This window comes from Sinocyclocheilus grahami, unplaced genomic scaffold (genome assembly GCF_001515645.1).
Source record: "Sinocyclocheilus grahami isolate Dianchi unplaced genomic scaffold, SAMN03320097.WGS_v1.1 scaffold143.1, whole genome shotgun sequence".
Classification (NCBI taxonomy): Eukaryota; Metazoa; Chordata; class Actinopteri; order Cypriniformes; family Cyprinidae; genus Sinocyclocheilus; species Sinocyclocheilus grahami.
Genome location: NW_015505322.1, coordinates 1209375 through 1224687, shown reverse-complemented (window position 1 = coordinate 1224687; position 15313 = coordinate 1209375). Strand labels below are relative to the sequence as shown.

Sequence of the window (15313 nt, the reverse complement as noted above, 5' to 3'; positions counted from 1 at the left end):
CAAAGTAGGTGGAGAGAAAATGATCCAAAAAGGATAATTTTTATAAAAGTAGCCCAACTAAAGCTTTTGTCTTTTTTTTGGTTCTTGACTGTATAAATCACCACTTACTTTCTTTGTATGGAAAAGAGCAGCTTGGACATTCTGCCTAACATCTGCTTTTTTTTGTTTTTGGTAAAAAAAAGAAAAATAAATGGACATGGGTGACATGGTAAATGATGTAAATAATTATAAAGTAAATTATATAATTTTTATTGTAAGTTTTGGAAACTACTGTTGAAAGTTCCTGTCTCTGCTGTTACATACAGGTTATGAGTCCAACTTTAGACTGAAATAGAGGTGACTGTCTCCACCCAAGCCAAAGATAACAGCTTATCTACCGTGTGACTGTGCACTGGATTGTTGTGTGACTTGTGACTATGTCTTTATATTTCCTTGAAATTGACACCCAAAAGCACCTCCGTACGCAATCAATGTCCAGTGAGCTGTGATGATAAACAGAGGCTTCTCAGGCAAATGTTTGGCCAACCGCTACATTGCTAATTGGGAGGAACTTTTGGCAAATGTTAGCAGATGATTTGGCTTCTCTTGAACAGAGAGTCTGCTCCCCTATCCTGTACTGTTTGGCCCCTGAGATCTCATTAGAACAGTCAATAGGTCTTTGTTACTTCATTGTTTGTGTGTATCTGTTTCCTGCACTGCTATTTAGCGGTGGCACTCTGCCGCTGCTGAATATACCATGCTATGATACAAGAATTTGTAATTGTGAACATCTTTCTATTGTGCTGTCTTCCCGGTTGCATGAAAAAACAAACACAGCATGTCCAGTGTAGTCCGATTCATGAGTGAATGACTCTGTTGAGTTGGTTCTTTTAATGAATTGGTCAAAGTAAACAGTTTGAATCAGTCTAAAGAAACATTCACTGAGTCTTTCAAAGAGGTTACTAAATTAGCATCTAATTAAAGTTACACATTCAAGTTTTTTTGTAATAAATGTAATTTTTTACATACGCTCATTAATCATGTTATTGTATTGGTCTCTTCCCAGCATGTGGCGAAACACTACAGGACTCAGTTGGTAATTTCTCATCTCTGGGATATCCTAATGGATACCCATCATATACACACTGTGTATGGAGGATCTCCGTCACACCTGGGGAGAAGGTAAGACACTTCTGTGTGTTAAAGGGGTCATATGATGCGATTTCATTCAGTGTTACAAGCTCTTGGTGCATAAAGAAGATCTGTAAAGTTGCAAAAACTAAAGTCTCAAATCCAAAGAGATATTCTTTATAAAAGTTAAGAAACGCCTACCTAAAACGGCTCGTTCTAACACGCCCCCACATGTCTATGTCATGATGTGGGAAGATTTGCATAATGCCGCCCAAATGTTCACGCAAAGAAGGAAGGCGTAACTTTTATTCTCGCTGTAGTATTGTTGCCGCCGCCATGTCGTGAAGACACTGTGTTTCGTTGTGAAAGCGAAACTACTTTGTTTGGTCTTCCAAAAGAGGACGATATCGCTTCGTCATGCCTGGAGCTGATCCATGCTGGTCGCTGAGGAAATACATCAACTTTGCGCTGTGGATCACCGAATCGGCTTTCACCGTGGACGAAGTGGAGTCCAGCCCGGGGTCGTCACATGTGGTTGCCGCAAGCCCGCCGGACGCTCCTTCGTTGAATCCGCCGGCCGCGCTGTTCTCAAGCCCACCGGCCTCCGTTCACTCACGCCTGCCATGTGTGACGCTGTGTTTCGTTGTGAAAGCGAAACTACTTTGTTTGGCCTTCCAAAAGAGAACATGACTAGAAATCAGTGGTTAAGTTGTATTTACAACACTGTTCCGGAACACTTCAACCCAAATATTCAGATGTGTGCAGCACATTTTATGGAGGACTGTTTCCTGATCCTGGTAGAGTAGACTACAATGCCGGCTGTTCTGACTCACAGACTGTAAGTACGTTTTGTATATTGAAAGAATTTGCCACTGACGATTCAAACGCGAGTTTTGGGCAGTGTAGAGTAGGGCTTGTTGTTTGTCATTTCTCCGATCACAAATGCAGACATGGTTTTATGTTTACGCGGCGTGATGCAACGCAACGCGTAAAAAGACAGTATAAGTCATTATAATAATATAATTATGTCCCCACTGGATGCAACGAATGCCTCGTTTATAATGGGTTTTCATGTTTTTGAATCATCGCTCCGGCCTGACAGGGCATCATCACAGTATGGTAAGGGGCGTAACATTTCTGTCACACGCTTGAGGTATTCGGCCAATCATGATGCACTGGATAGCTGGCCAATCACAGCACACCTCACTTTTCAGACCGATGAGCTTTGTAAAAATCGACGTGTTTCAAAAAGGCGGGGCATAGAGGAGAAACAATAATGTACAGTATGTGGAAATTAATGTGTTTTTTTAACCTTAAACTGCATAAACACATTTCATTACACCAAATACACAAAATTATGTTCTTTTTAGCATCATCATATGACCCCTTTAAGTGTCTAACTTTACAGAGGTTCATTGCACTGAATTGTTCCACATTTATCTGCATCTGCAATTTTCAATCTATTTCTTCCTGTAATTGTTTTCATTACGAGGTTGCAGATAAAGAAACGCTGATCTAATGCGTGAAGTTTGACGTATATGACAGCTGCATGTGTCCTGCCCATTTCAGATAGTGTTAAACTTCACCACTATGGACCTCTACAAGAGCAGCCTGTGCTGGTATGACTACATTGAGGTTCGTGACGGATACTGGAGGAAAGCGCCATTGCTGGGTACATACATGCTGGTGGATTCACCAGGAATATAATGGAGTATATTAAGCAATATGTATAAACAATGCAATGCATGCTTAATGAGGCACTGTTATTTATTGTGTGTGTGTGTGTGCAGGTCGTTTCTGTGGTGATAAAATTCCAGAAGTGTTGGTCTCTACAGACAGCCGGATGTGGATTGAGTTCCGCAGTAGCAGCAATTGGGTTGGAAAGGGATTCGCAGCAGTCTATGAAGGTGTGTGTGTGTGTGTGTGTTATGGCTGTCACAATATCAGATTTACACTACACGGTTATCATGCCCAGAAGATAACAACAGATAAAATAATTGTGATGTCCAAACAAATTTTGAAAAAAACAACAACAATGAATCACACTCAGAATACAAGTGTAGACAAGCAGAGAGAGAGTTTGTACCATAACACCTGGTCTTTTTTATGGAATCAAAAAAATCTTCCTTTTTTCTTTTCTGATTTATGATGGGTAGAAACCAGCATTAAGTAGTACAATATGGTTTTAACAAATAATAATTTTTAAATAAATAGTATGAAAATGGTATGAAGTATTTCTGACGACAAAGTAAAAGTCTAACTTTCTCTCTCTCTCTCTGGTAGCAATATGTGGAGGGGAGATCAGTAAGGACTCTGGACAGATTCAGTCTCCAAACTATCCAGATGACTACCGTCCATCTAAGGAATGTGTGTGGAGGATCACAGTGTCCGAGGGCTACAGTGTGGGCTTGAGCTTTCAGGTCTTTGAGGTGAGGTTGTTGTCTCCTCTCTTTTGGCTGTGCTCAATTTATGTATTTCCAGTCAAGTTCTGTTTTCACTTTAGCCTTCCTCTCTTGTTTTTCTCCTTTTCCCTTGTCTTTTCATTCTGAGAAGGACAGCAAAAAAGAGGATAGTTGTTGCTATTTACATGTGTGCTGTTTAAAGTTAGACTTTATGATATACATTTACAAATAGACACACATCTTTGTCAAGTTGAATTTCCTATAAGACTGCAGGTGTGTGAGGCCAAAAGACAGACATGTTTGATTATTTACCTTAAAATGTCAGAATGCTGTTACAAGTCATTCCGTAAGTATATATGCAGACCATTGTGTGTGTCAGTAGGTCAAAGGTGTCGAATTGTTCAGAGGGAATGGAACCACTCTCTGCCTTTGCATACACACATTCACACCTTCTTTTGCAGGACGTGTAGCAGAACTGAAAGCCTGGCATATACAGTAATATACACAGAGATGCCTGAGATCCTGTTTTTATTGGATTGTTTCCTAGGCATTGACACCTAAGGTGCCGTAGACATGCTAATGCCATTAACACATACTTTATTGTGCCTGTGTTTGTGCAGATCGAGAGGCATGACAGCTGTGCATATGACTATCTAGAAGTTAGAGATGGATTGTCTGAGAACAGCCCTCTGATCGGCCGATTCTGTGGCTATGATAAACCTGAAGATATCCGTTCCACCTCCAACACTCTCTGGATGAAATTCATCTCTGATGGGACGGTTAATAAAGCAGGCTTTGCTGCAAACTTCTTCAAAGGTTCACACACATAACTAAAACAGTGCTATCAGATGTTGATGAGTTGTCCATTCAACTGACGTTACTCTGTGTCTGTGTCATTAAAACAGAGGAAGACGAGTGTCTGAAGCCAGATAATGGGGGCTGTGAACAGAGATGTGTTAACACATTAGGAAGCTTCAAATGTGCCTGTGATCCTGGATACGAACTGGCCCCTGACAAGAAGAGCTGTGAAGGTAAGAGAGTGTGTTTGTGTGTGTGTGATCGTACTGCACACAGGTGCATCCGTCTGCCTGACTCAAACATGTTCAGCGGATGCTCAAGCCAAACTGAATGATTCAGGAAAACATCCGCAGTCAACAGGAAAACAACAAGAACAAACAGCACTTAGGCCACACTCACTCTGCTCAGAAACCACATGATTTCTGTCATTAATAAAGTACAATGTGTTGTGGTTATGCTAAAATAACACAAAAACCATCAAAGACCTGTGCTATAGTTTCCATTGAATTGAATGCTTATTAGTCAGTATACTGCCAGAGCACTGAAGACAGAACCTTTCACTGTTATGTTTTTAAAGCTTTGTTCTCACAAGGGTTATTATAGTTAACTAAAATGAAAACCATAAAAAAAACATTCATTCGAAGCAGTTCTAAGATTCAGTCTCTCTAAACCCCTCCTTTCGGTGAGCCTACTCTGCTCTGATTGGTCAGATGACCCAGTCTGTTGTGATTGGTCTACCATATACAGCGCATGTTGGAAACGATACGCCCATTGTCACAGTTCTGTATTTTGAACGCTCGATAGAAAATATAAACATCTATTATTTATCATACTCTCAGTTTGTGATTCAGTGGAGCCAGCTGGTCCAAATAAACAAAATGACAAATTTACTAAAGTGTTAACTAAAATTAAAATGAAAACAGAAAATAACAATAAATGTGAATTCAAATTTTGAATAAAAACTATAATAGCATGATTAGTGATACTAAAATAACATTGGTGCTCACTCTTTTTCTCTTTCAGCTGCTTGTGGTGGCTTGCTGACCAAGTTGAACGGCACAATTACTACCCCAGGTTGGCCTAAGGAATACCCTCCCAATAAGAACTGTGTGTGGCAAGTGGTGGCTCCCACTCAGTACCGCATATCCATGCAGTTTGAAACCTTTGAACTTGAGGGAAATGAGGTGAGACCCTCTAAATGTGTGTGTGCGTGGATGTGCCAGTGTAGGAGAGTGTGTTATCGTAGGTAGATAGACAAACACACTGACAGAAGGATGGATGTTTATCAGTGTATTATTTGTATATTTCATCTGCACAGGTTTGCAAGTATGACTATGTTGAGGTGCGGAGCGGCTTGTCATCTGACTCGAAGCTTCATGGGAAATACTGCGGTACGGAAGTCCCTGAGGTCATCACCTCCCAGTACAACAACATGCGAATTGAGTTCAAATCCGACAACACAGTCTCCAAGAAAGGCTTCAAAGCTCATTTCTTCTCTGGTAAGACCACCGTGCCAGAGCTTTTCATTTGAAATGGAGATTTGGAAGTCTTTGCTATGTTTTGACACCTCCACCCAAGCTCGCTTGTGTATATGAATTTCATAATGTACATTTCAAAAGCTTTCCAAACATTTTCTGGGGTAAAAGGCCCCCCTCTCTCTCTCAAACAACTATATCATGAGAAATTCTGTGGGTTTGGTTAGAAATGTTCCTTGTTGGAACAGGCTATCCAAAAGTATTAATCCAAACAGTGGAATCTGGACTTAAGCATAATTCTGTCAGGACCACTATCGTCAAAGATGATTGACAATTAGCATACAGTTTGGATTGGCGGTATGGCTCTGTTCTGTGCAAGAACTCCCTGCACATCCATGCAGCCTAGCATGGATGAGAGCAGGGAGAGCAGCGATAACCCCCCCCCCAGGGTAAACAGAACAGAACCAACATAAATGACCACATTTAGAATGTCTGATTCAAAGGAGAATCAGAAGGCTGAATCCTGACTGACAGAGGAGGAGCTGGGGATGGAGGAGGGTAATTAGCTATTGAGCAATGCAAAAAACTGCTGATAATACTGAGGGACCTTATATATGAATGCTTAGGTGTCGTATTCCTATAGGTAGATGGAGATCACCTGAGAGTCAGCTGATGCGAGCTTGACTAACGTGACCTGCCAGAACTAACTCTACGCTTGATTTATGATTGTAATCTTTTTGGATGCATGATTGTCACTTGTAAATGTGAAATGTAGATGTTTTGGAGTAAATAACATCTGGAAGTGTTTGTAAACACTTTATTTTAATGTGCGCTAAAATGAAAAGTGCACTGAAACTTTAAATGTGTGTGAGTCAGGACATTCTCTTCCACAGACAGGCCCGCTCACTGTAAAGTATGAATGTATACTCTTATATTTCTTTGATCGGCCAGCAGGTCATGTCAAGGCGTGTTTCAGCTACAGCCTTCTCTCCCTTGATTGATTTTTTTGGAATGGATTTGCTCTCACATCTGACGTGCCTTTAAGAATCCATTCATCTTCTCGGAAACTGGGCTCTGTCTCTATGGCAACAAATGTACCAAACTTTTGGGTCAGCAGCATTTGTTTTTACTCTATTCTAAGATTTTACTCTACTCTTAACATGATTCAGTGGTGTACTTGAAATAGAAATGTCTTTAACTAGAGTGTTAATAAAGAAAAAGTTACTTGAATCATGTTGTAGTTACATTTTCAAGTTGACTAGTTAAAAATCAAGAATCGGTCAAGCGTTCTGAAAAAAAAATCGAGATTTAATTTTTTTGCCATATCGCCCAGCCCTAATGTTAGTAAATCATAACAGTAAACCCGAATGCATAAGACAACATTTTTTTTTTGATTGGCTAGTTTTCATGTTAAAAAAAATCACGCAACTTATTGTGCTTATTATTTTAAACTGAAGCACAGGCAGGATCTGCTATTTTATGATTCATCTGTTTGTATTTAGATTTTCTGGGTATATTTGTACTGCATAAATGGAATGCACAAATGAACATTTAGCGCATACGCATGGTGAGCGAGTCCCGCTGTATCTGGGTGGGAGAGAGAATAAGCTCACCTCTCAATGAGTTATAATACTCATTGTCTGGAAGTCCCTGAGGTTGGATTTTTGCTGGCCCAGTGCCGGCAGGTCCCCAGAGCTCTCCCACACACTCCTAATCTGTATGAGTGTGTACTGAGCCGAATGAGCGCGCTGAACTGGAAACAGTGAAAGAGCTGATTCATTTCTTGTATACGCACAGTAAAGAAAGCAAGATTTTGATACGCTGGCTGGACCTTTAAAATGATTTTTAAGAAGCACAATTATTCCACTGTGGCATTTTATGATCAAGCATTAATTTCTCAGGAAAAAATAAGGATCTTTTGAACAGAAAGGGCACGTCATGCGCACAGTAACAGCAGGAAATCATTCAAGACATAATATGTGGTTTGAAAACAACATTAATTATGAAAAACGTGTGGTAACCCACAAAGTCTTGGGTCTCTTTAGTTGTCTCTCAATCTGTCATTCGTTGGGTTTGTATGATGAATATGCTGGTGGTTTTGCGCAGTGGTTGAAGTGTGATAATTAGCGAAACCTGAGACTTCAATGGAAATAACAGCTTCTAAAAGGCTTCTGACCCATGGGACACTGGGGGTGTAGAGATGAGCAAAAAACAACAACAACATAAGGAATCATTGGCTGTTTCTGAACATGCAACCATTAAGTGACATTTAGTTTACACGTATTAGACACACAGACTAAATATGATAGCACTTTTTCTTAATCACTTAACCCTTCCCCAACAACATACAGTATAATTCTCTCCTTCCTATCCTGTTTTTAAAGGGAAAAGGGGGTCTGTTGTTGTGCCCATTAATATCTCAGTTTATTTGCAAGAGTGTCGTTTTTGTGCCTAATTAACTACAGGAATTATGCGAATCAGATTATGGTCTATAATATATGCATACATCTTTAATATATGCATCTATAATGAGCCTAATTTACATAAAATGAAGGTGTTTGTGCTAGAAGAAATGACAGTGGCTTAATTTAAATTTGGTGTTGCTCTGTTTCAGTTTATTTAGCATGTGGTTAAATGGATTGTGGCTGGTTTTTGTGGTGAAATATCACAGAGAAAAGTGAATTTTTTCACTTTCACCTTTTAAATGAATTCACCTATGAATCTTTTGTCTTTTCTCACTGTTCTTTTCAAGATTTTCCTCCATCTCTTTTGGCTAATTGTCATTTAACCTCAATCACTTACTGTAACTGCACTTTACAGAAACAAAACAAAACAAAATCAGACTCCAGATGTCAGAATTTATCATTACACTGAAGGGCAAAGTGTTAAATTTCTCTTGGAAATCATCTCTTATGCAAGCTTCAGAATGTCTCAGTCAAAGGAAATATAAAAATAAGGGTCTTCTTAAATTTAAAATCAGAAGGGTCTTCTGCTCCTAATAAACTATTTTTCGATTTCTTCTCTTTTTGTTACAGATAAAGATGAGTGTTCAAAGGATAACGGTGGATGCCAGCATGAGTGTATCAACACTGTTGGCAGCTATGTGTGCCAGTGCCGCAACGGCTTTATTCTGCATGAGAACAAACACGACTGCAAGGAAGGTATGTCGGCAAAAAGAATAATAGTGGCTAGAAGAGGATAAGTGAGGGTAGTCACTGGGGTGGTGGCGCATCTGGCGTGTGTAAGCATGTTGATTTATACTACATTCTGCTGAGGACGAGCAAAAACCCACAAACAACTAAAAAAACCTGCAACTTTCTTCTAGGCATTTAAAATGCAGGGTCATTTAATGTCATTTTTGTGCTGGTCTTCTGCCAGGTTTTTCTATTTTTGTTTCTATTTTGACTCAAATCTCAGTTACAATTAAGATTTGACGATCTGAAGTTTTTCCAATTTTCCAAGGAGGACTCTGATAACCATTTTTAATCTGACCTTAACATTTCAACGTTGATTGCTTAGTGAACCTGTCACAATATAATGCAGGCTTTGAAGAAATTTTGTTATGAAGAATGGGGCAGTTGTTTAAATAAAACTACACTGGAGCCGATAACTAACCTACAGCGCACAACAAAGAATAGTTGAGTTCTTAAATGCACAGAAGCAAAAAACAAACCTGTTTATAGAGTCAGAGTGAGGTCAGATATAATTATTACAGACAACATTTTTAAAAACATTTAACCTAAAATTTGTATGATAAAACAGTGTCTCTGTGTGATTGATACTTGTAGCTGCATTAGAAATACAATGAATGAGGTGACTGAACTTAAAGCGTTAAAGTAAACTGTAAAATAGTTGTCCTCCAGATCTCCGCTTGTTGAAGTGTTTAGATGGCCTGTTACAGTCAAACAGTGTCTCCCACTAAACCTCTCCTTTCATACAAGCACTCCAGTGCAGCTCTGCCCTGCAGGCCTTTTAACATTTTTGTGGGCTTTGGAAAGTTTAAAGCAGTGTGTGTCTTTCTCTTTGAAAAGAAAAACAGCTAGACCTGAGAAGAGGAGGATAGAGATATTACCCTTTAAGCTCCAGAGTCAGGGTCAAGAAGTTAAACCAGCAGCATCCTGGAATGCACACACACACGCGCGCACACACACACACACTCACACACACACACTCACTCACTCAGTCTTGACTGTCTCTTCAAGGCTAGCTCGCGGACTTTGATTTTAAACATCTGGAGTTTCACAAAGCTTCATATTCTTAATCCTGCTTCTGTTTTCATTTTCCTTTGTGCATGTACATGTGTGAGAGCGTAAGATGTGTAAAAGTCTCTTAAATGTCTCTCAGTAGCAGCACTAGACTTAAAGCTTTACAGCTTTACTAGTTGCTTATACAAGTATTACTAGTGTATTTACACAAGAATGTCAGTTTAACAAAGTCAAGAGCTGTCTGAGATATTGTGCCTTTAATGGTGGTACTAATATGGTATTAATGGTGATATAAACACACAAATAACTCCTTTCAAATCACCTTATCTATTCAAATTCAAACACACAAACCAACAGCATTAAAAGCAGCCACATCAGTGTTTGAGAAGCATGTGTACATGTGTCTGTATGTGTGAGTGTGAACACCAGAGGCAGAACACTGAAAATACCTTTGTTCATTAATGCACACTGACCTGATTTTGAGAGGGAAGAATAGAGGCTTAACAAGACTTAGTGCTCATGTGTGTGTGTGTGTGTGTGTGTGTGTGTGTAGTGTGATAGTGATAATACTGTACATGATACAGTGGGGTCCAGAACTCTGATACCACATTGAAAATCTGTTTATATATATATAAACAGATTTGTACTTGACACAATTCTTTAGCAGCACTGATGGACCCTTTTTATATTTTCAGGGTTCTCAGAAGTGGAAGTCGTCATAGTTGGGTAAACTTCTAGAACACAAACAAACCAGAACTCTGATATCACTCTGATACCACATTGAAAATCTGTTTATATATATATAAACAGATTTTCAATGTGGTATCAGAGTGATATCAGAGTTCTGGTTTGTTTGTGTTCTAGAAGTTTACCCAACTATGACGACTTCCACTTCTGAGAACCCTGAAAATATAAAAAGGGTCCATCAGTGCTGCTAAAGAATTGTGTCAAGTACTGAATGAGAAACTTTCAGCTCAACACATTGTACTACATTTAAGTCCACGGAATTACAAAGATTTCCCCCCAAAATCAGATTGAAAAAAGTTTTGCTGGATGTACTCCTGGGCCATTGTTATCTAAACGGTATCACTCACATGTTATTATTGTGCTGCATCATTGTTTCTAATGATCTTTACCCTCTTCACCCCTTACTTGTTTATCAGCCGAGTGTGAGCACAAGATCCACAGCACGAGCGGAACCATCAGCAGTCCGAACTGGCCTGACAAATACCCCAGCAGGAAGGAGTGCGCGTGGGAGATCAGCGCCACCCCGGGCCACCGGGTCAAGATTGTGAGTCTTTATATAATTCTCTGCTATATGTTTGCATGTGTTAAACAACCTTTGCATTAACACATACATCTCACAAAACAAGCACACAAGACCTCTACGGTCACAGACCCGAGCAGAGACACAAACACACATGTAATCCTATTGTGTTCCTCTCACGTTCAAAGGCAAATAATCTTGCATCACACATAAACATCATGAACACACGTATAATCTCCTCTCAAACAAACAAACACGTGCAAACATATGCATCAAAACCTCCCTCCCCATAGACATATACAGTACATGTTCTCACAAACACGCACAAGATACAAGTAAGCCAGGACATCTAATAAATCACATTAATAAGGCTTGAGCAGTTGTGTCCTTCAGCTAATTTTTCAATTCACAGTTAGGATTTTAACATATTAACAAACATGTTAGCAGCCAGCTTTGGCAGGGTTTAGAGGGTGACCTCAGTATCTCCCACTGTGCTCTGGATCGGACTTCTGAGTCGTCGTCTTAGATCTAGAATGATTCTAAATGGCCCTCATCTCTCAGAAAGCAAGTCACAAAAAGGTTTGTTTGTTTGGATGAGGTAGTTTTGGGGATTGATTGTTTTAGGGTCCATTAGAATTAATATATAATTTTGGCATTAACGTTTGAAGTTCTCATTATACATTTGTAGAGTAACTTTATCACCACGCTCATGCTTTTATTGCTTTCTCTCTGTGTAGCCGCAACAGCTGGCTTTTTATCCAATACGGATAATGTTGTAAGCACTAAAGGCACAACTTTAAAACATGTAATTCAAACTCATGCAGTGGTTCAGGGATTTGCGGATGCTCCAACACAACCCAGTTTAAAGTTTTGTCAAGGCAAGCCAGTTCACTCAGTGGCCATCTTGGCAACGCGTTTTTTCTGTTTAGCCACACAAGGAACCTATTCCCACAGAAAGCTCTACAGATGTTTGCAGATTTCATTCACACATCCTGACCCTTGCATGTTTGTTTATTAAATATTTTGCTGAATTTGATCAGTGCATTTGATAAAGTCTCTTATACTCATGATTTAAAATACAAAACAGAAACAGCTGTGCCGCTTAATATTTTTGTGGAAACAGTTTGTCCGTTGAGATTTTAATTCCTGCAGCCATCACATTGAAAATACAGTATAGCAGATATGCTCCTTAAATATGTCAGATGTGTCCAGCTTTTAGCTGAGGAGGTCAAAGAAGAGAGACCTTTTCTTACTGTTGAATTGATGTGTTAGTGACTGCTGCAAAATTATTTTCTCTTACTAATTTTTCTTCTGTTGTGTCTTTCTGTATCTAGTCTTTTAATGAGTTTGAGATTGAGCAGCACCAGGAATGTGCATATGATCACCTGGAGGCCTTTGACGGTGACTCGGACAAGATGCCCATCCTGAGCCGCCTGTGTGGCAGTACGCTTCCAGAACCACTCATTTCCACGGGCAACAGGATGTACCTGCGCTTCATCTCCGATGCCTCAGTGCAGCGGAAAGGCTTTCAGGCCACTCATTCCACTGGTAACTACCCTGTCTTTTTCTGCATCTTATGAGTTTTGCTTATTTGCATGTATAGTTAGCACTTGGGTCAAATGTGATTCAAGTGCTCATAGAAGCAGTCCTTATTATGTCATGCTCACAGTTTAACAGAGCCCTCTAATGTATCATTACTGCATTACATATTGACTGGAGCCCCTGAAGTGTTACTTTTTCACATTTGACTTGTTGCTAAGCTCCACCCACCTTGCTTACTGTTGCTTATTACAGTCAACTGAAAAAAGAAAATAAAACTTTTTCTAATGGGGTAAAGGTGTCATCAGATGTGAGTAAATCAGTGTATATGTGTGTGTGTTTGTGTGTAGAATGTGGCGGTAGGCTGAAAGCAGAAGCACGGCAGAAGAATCTGTATTCTCATGCTCAGTTTGGGGATAATAACTATCCAAGCCACGTCGACTGCGAGTGGCTCATAACGGCAGAGTCGGGTTACAGCATTGAGCTCACCTTCACCACCTTTGAGGTAGAGGAGGAGGCCGACTGCGGGTACGACTACATCGAACTTTACGATGGCTACGACACCGGAGCGCACAAACTCGGACGCTTTTGTGGATCTGGGGTACGAGCAGTGTGTGTTACTAATGAGTCGAGGATTTTCTTATATCTTACGACTGACCTCTTTCTCTCTCTGTTTAGCCTCGTGAGGAGCTTTACTCTGCTGGTGATGCCATGTTGATCAATTTCCACTCTGATGACACAATCAGTAAGAAAGGCTTCCATATCCGCTACACTAGCACGAAGTTTCAGGAGGCGCTACACACACGCAAGTAACATCTCCCTGAGAGAGACTGAGCACAGGGATGACTCCTGCCGTGGTGTGTTTCCTGCATTGGATTTGCCTCTCTATGTTCAGCCACTAAGGAAGTGCTGCCATTTTGAACCTAAACACCAATCAGCTGCTCTTATGTGTGGGATAGCTCCGCACACTGGAGTGGTGTCCTGCGCTCTCTGACTGGACCGGTGAAGTAAATCAATCCCTGGAAAAAACACACTCAGACATAACAACTTTTTGTTGGCTCTCCGTTATTCAGATAAGCCAGTTATATATTGAGTTGCACACTGAAATTAAGAGACAATGACAATAAGACAAGAAGGAACTGCTATTGAACTTGTGTGTGTGTGTGTGTGTGTGTGTGGCTGTGTGCATGTCGTTCTGGACACCATGAGCAGTTTTGCTGCTGATGGTGCACCACACAGTACCTCAACTAAAATGTGTGTGTGTGTGTGTGCGTGTGTGCATGTGTGTGTTTGAGAGAGAGAGGCCTTCAAATACCAGCCTGAACTCATTCAAATGTTTTTAAAATGATGTGGTTGTAATTTTACAGTTATTCTGTTAGCTTTATGTCAAAACTAATTTTTCCCGTTCCATTGAAAGTGCAAAAGTAAATATGTAGCCCTATTTAACAATAAGCTTCCTTACATATATGTAGCCCATTGTTTATGTTTGCAGTGATGAACATAACAATTCTATGCCAAGCTGTTTTAAGGCAGTGGGTCTTATTCACAAAGCATGCGTACACATGAATTAGTGTGTGAAATCTGCGTACAAATTATGATTCCCAAAAACTTTCATACTAAAACGTATTTTAAATTTACGGAAAAAGTAGGAACAAGTAAAACCACACTTAGGTAAATCACATGCTCGGGGTGGCCTTATAATCGTGTTAGGATGAATAGATGTTTCATCTTAAATATATTTCATCATATATAGTGAAAAGCAGCATTATAGCTCAAGCTGCGATGTTTCTCTGTATAACAGTGCAAATATGTGTATGTACAGCATCTTTAGAGAGAGTTATATGTTTGAGAGCGACAAAAGACTGTGAAGGAAAGGCTGTGTGGAACACCCTAATGTGGAGATTGATTTGGCATATTTTATGCAAATAACACATTCATTTAATAATAGTCGGTTAAGAACAAATTAATGTGTTTACACGAAACTTTTCCCCTGGATGTACAAATACAAAATAATCCCAGCAATTTCGAGTGAATGAGACCCAGTGTCTTGTGCTTCATTCATGAGCAGGCCTACAAGGAATCTGCATTGCAGCTTTCACGCCTTTTGTGTTCACACTTTGCATAATTCCAACTATCACTGAGATAATCAGAATTTAATTCAATTCTGCAGATCTCTATACATTTTTTCTTATAATGTGACAAAAGTCTGCAGATTCCAACTGGACCTTCTGATGAGTTGCACAAACCATGTGAAGTTGTTTGAGTTTGAATTATATTTGCGTGTGAGTGAGAAAACTGATAGAATATTCTCTAATTTGTCTGTAGAAGAAAACTGTCTTACTCTTCCAGTAACGCCTCCTGAAGAAGTGAACAATGAACATGATGTGAACAGGAAATTATGTCATAAAGCCTTGCATAAGATGTCTGTTACAGCTGTGACAACTGACTACAACCACCTTAACCCTGTGCGCTTTATATGCACTTAACACAGAAAGACTGTATGGAACTGTGTGCTCT

The 15313-nt window shown here is 39.8% G+C and overlaps 1 protein-coding gene across 4 annotated transcripts in view; it reads left to right on the top strand.

Annotated features, from left to right (window-relative positions):
* LOC107591552 (dorsal-ventral patterning tolloid-like protein 1) overlaps positions 1 to 13914 on the top strand; it is a 37073-nt gene extending 23159 nt beyond the window's left edge. For all 4 annotated transcript variants that reach the window (XM_016280739.1, XM_016280740.1, XM_016280738.1 and 1 more), the window contains 13 exons: positions 1046 to 1161; positions 2680 to 2782; positions 2901 to 3017; positions 3394 to 3539; positions 4133 to 4328; positions 4418 to 4543; positions 5334 to 5494; positions 5629 to 5809; positions 8821 to 8946; positions 11154 to 11281; positions 12592 to 12805; positions 13147 to 13397; positions 13475 to 13914. In XM_016280739.1, coding sequence (XP_016136225.1) covers positions 1046 to 1161; positions 2680 to 2782; positions 2901 to 3017; positions 3394 to 3539; positions 4133 to 4328; positions 4418 to 4543; positions 5334 to 5494; positions 5629 to 5809; positions 8821 to 8946; positions 11154 to 11281; positions 12592 to 12805; positions 13147 to 13397; positions 13475 to 13609 — 2000 coding nt within the window. In that variant the 3' untranslated portion in view covers positions 13610 to 13914. The remainder of the gene's footprint in view (positions 1 to 1045; positions 1162 to 2679; positions 2783 to 2900; positions 3018 to 3393; positions 3540 to 4132; positions 4329 to 4417; positions 4544 to 5333; positions 5495 to 5628; positions 5810 to 8820; positions 8947 to 11153; positions 11282 to 12591; positions 12806 to 13146; positions 13398 to 13474) is intronic.
* The last annotated feature ends 1399 nt before the right edge of the window (positions 13915 to 15313 follow it).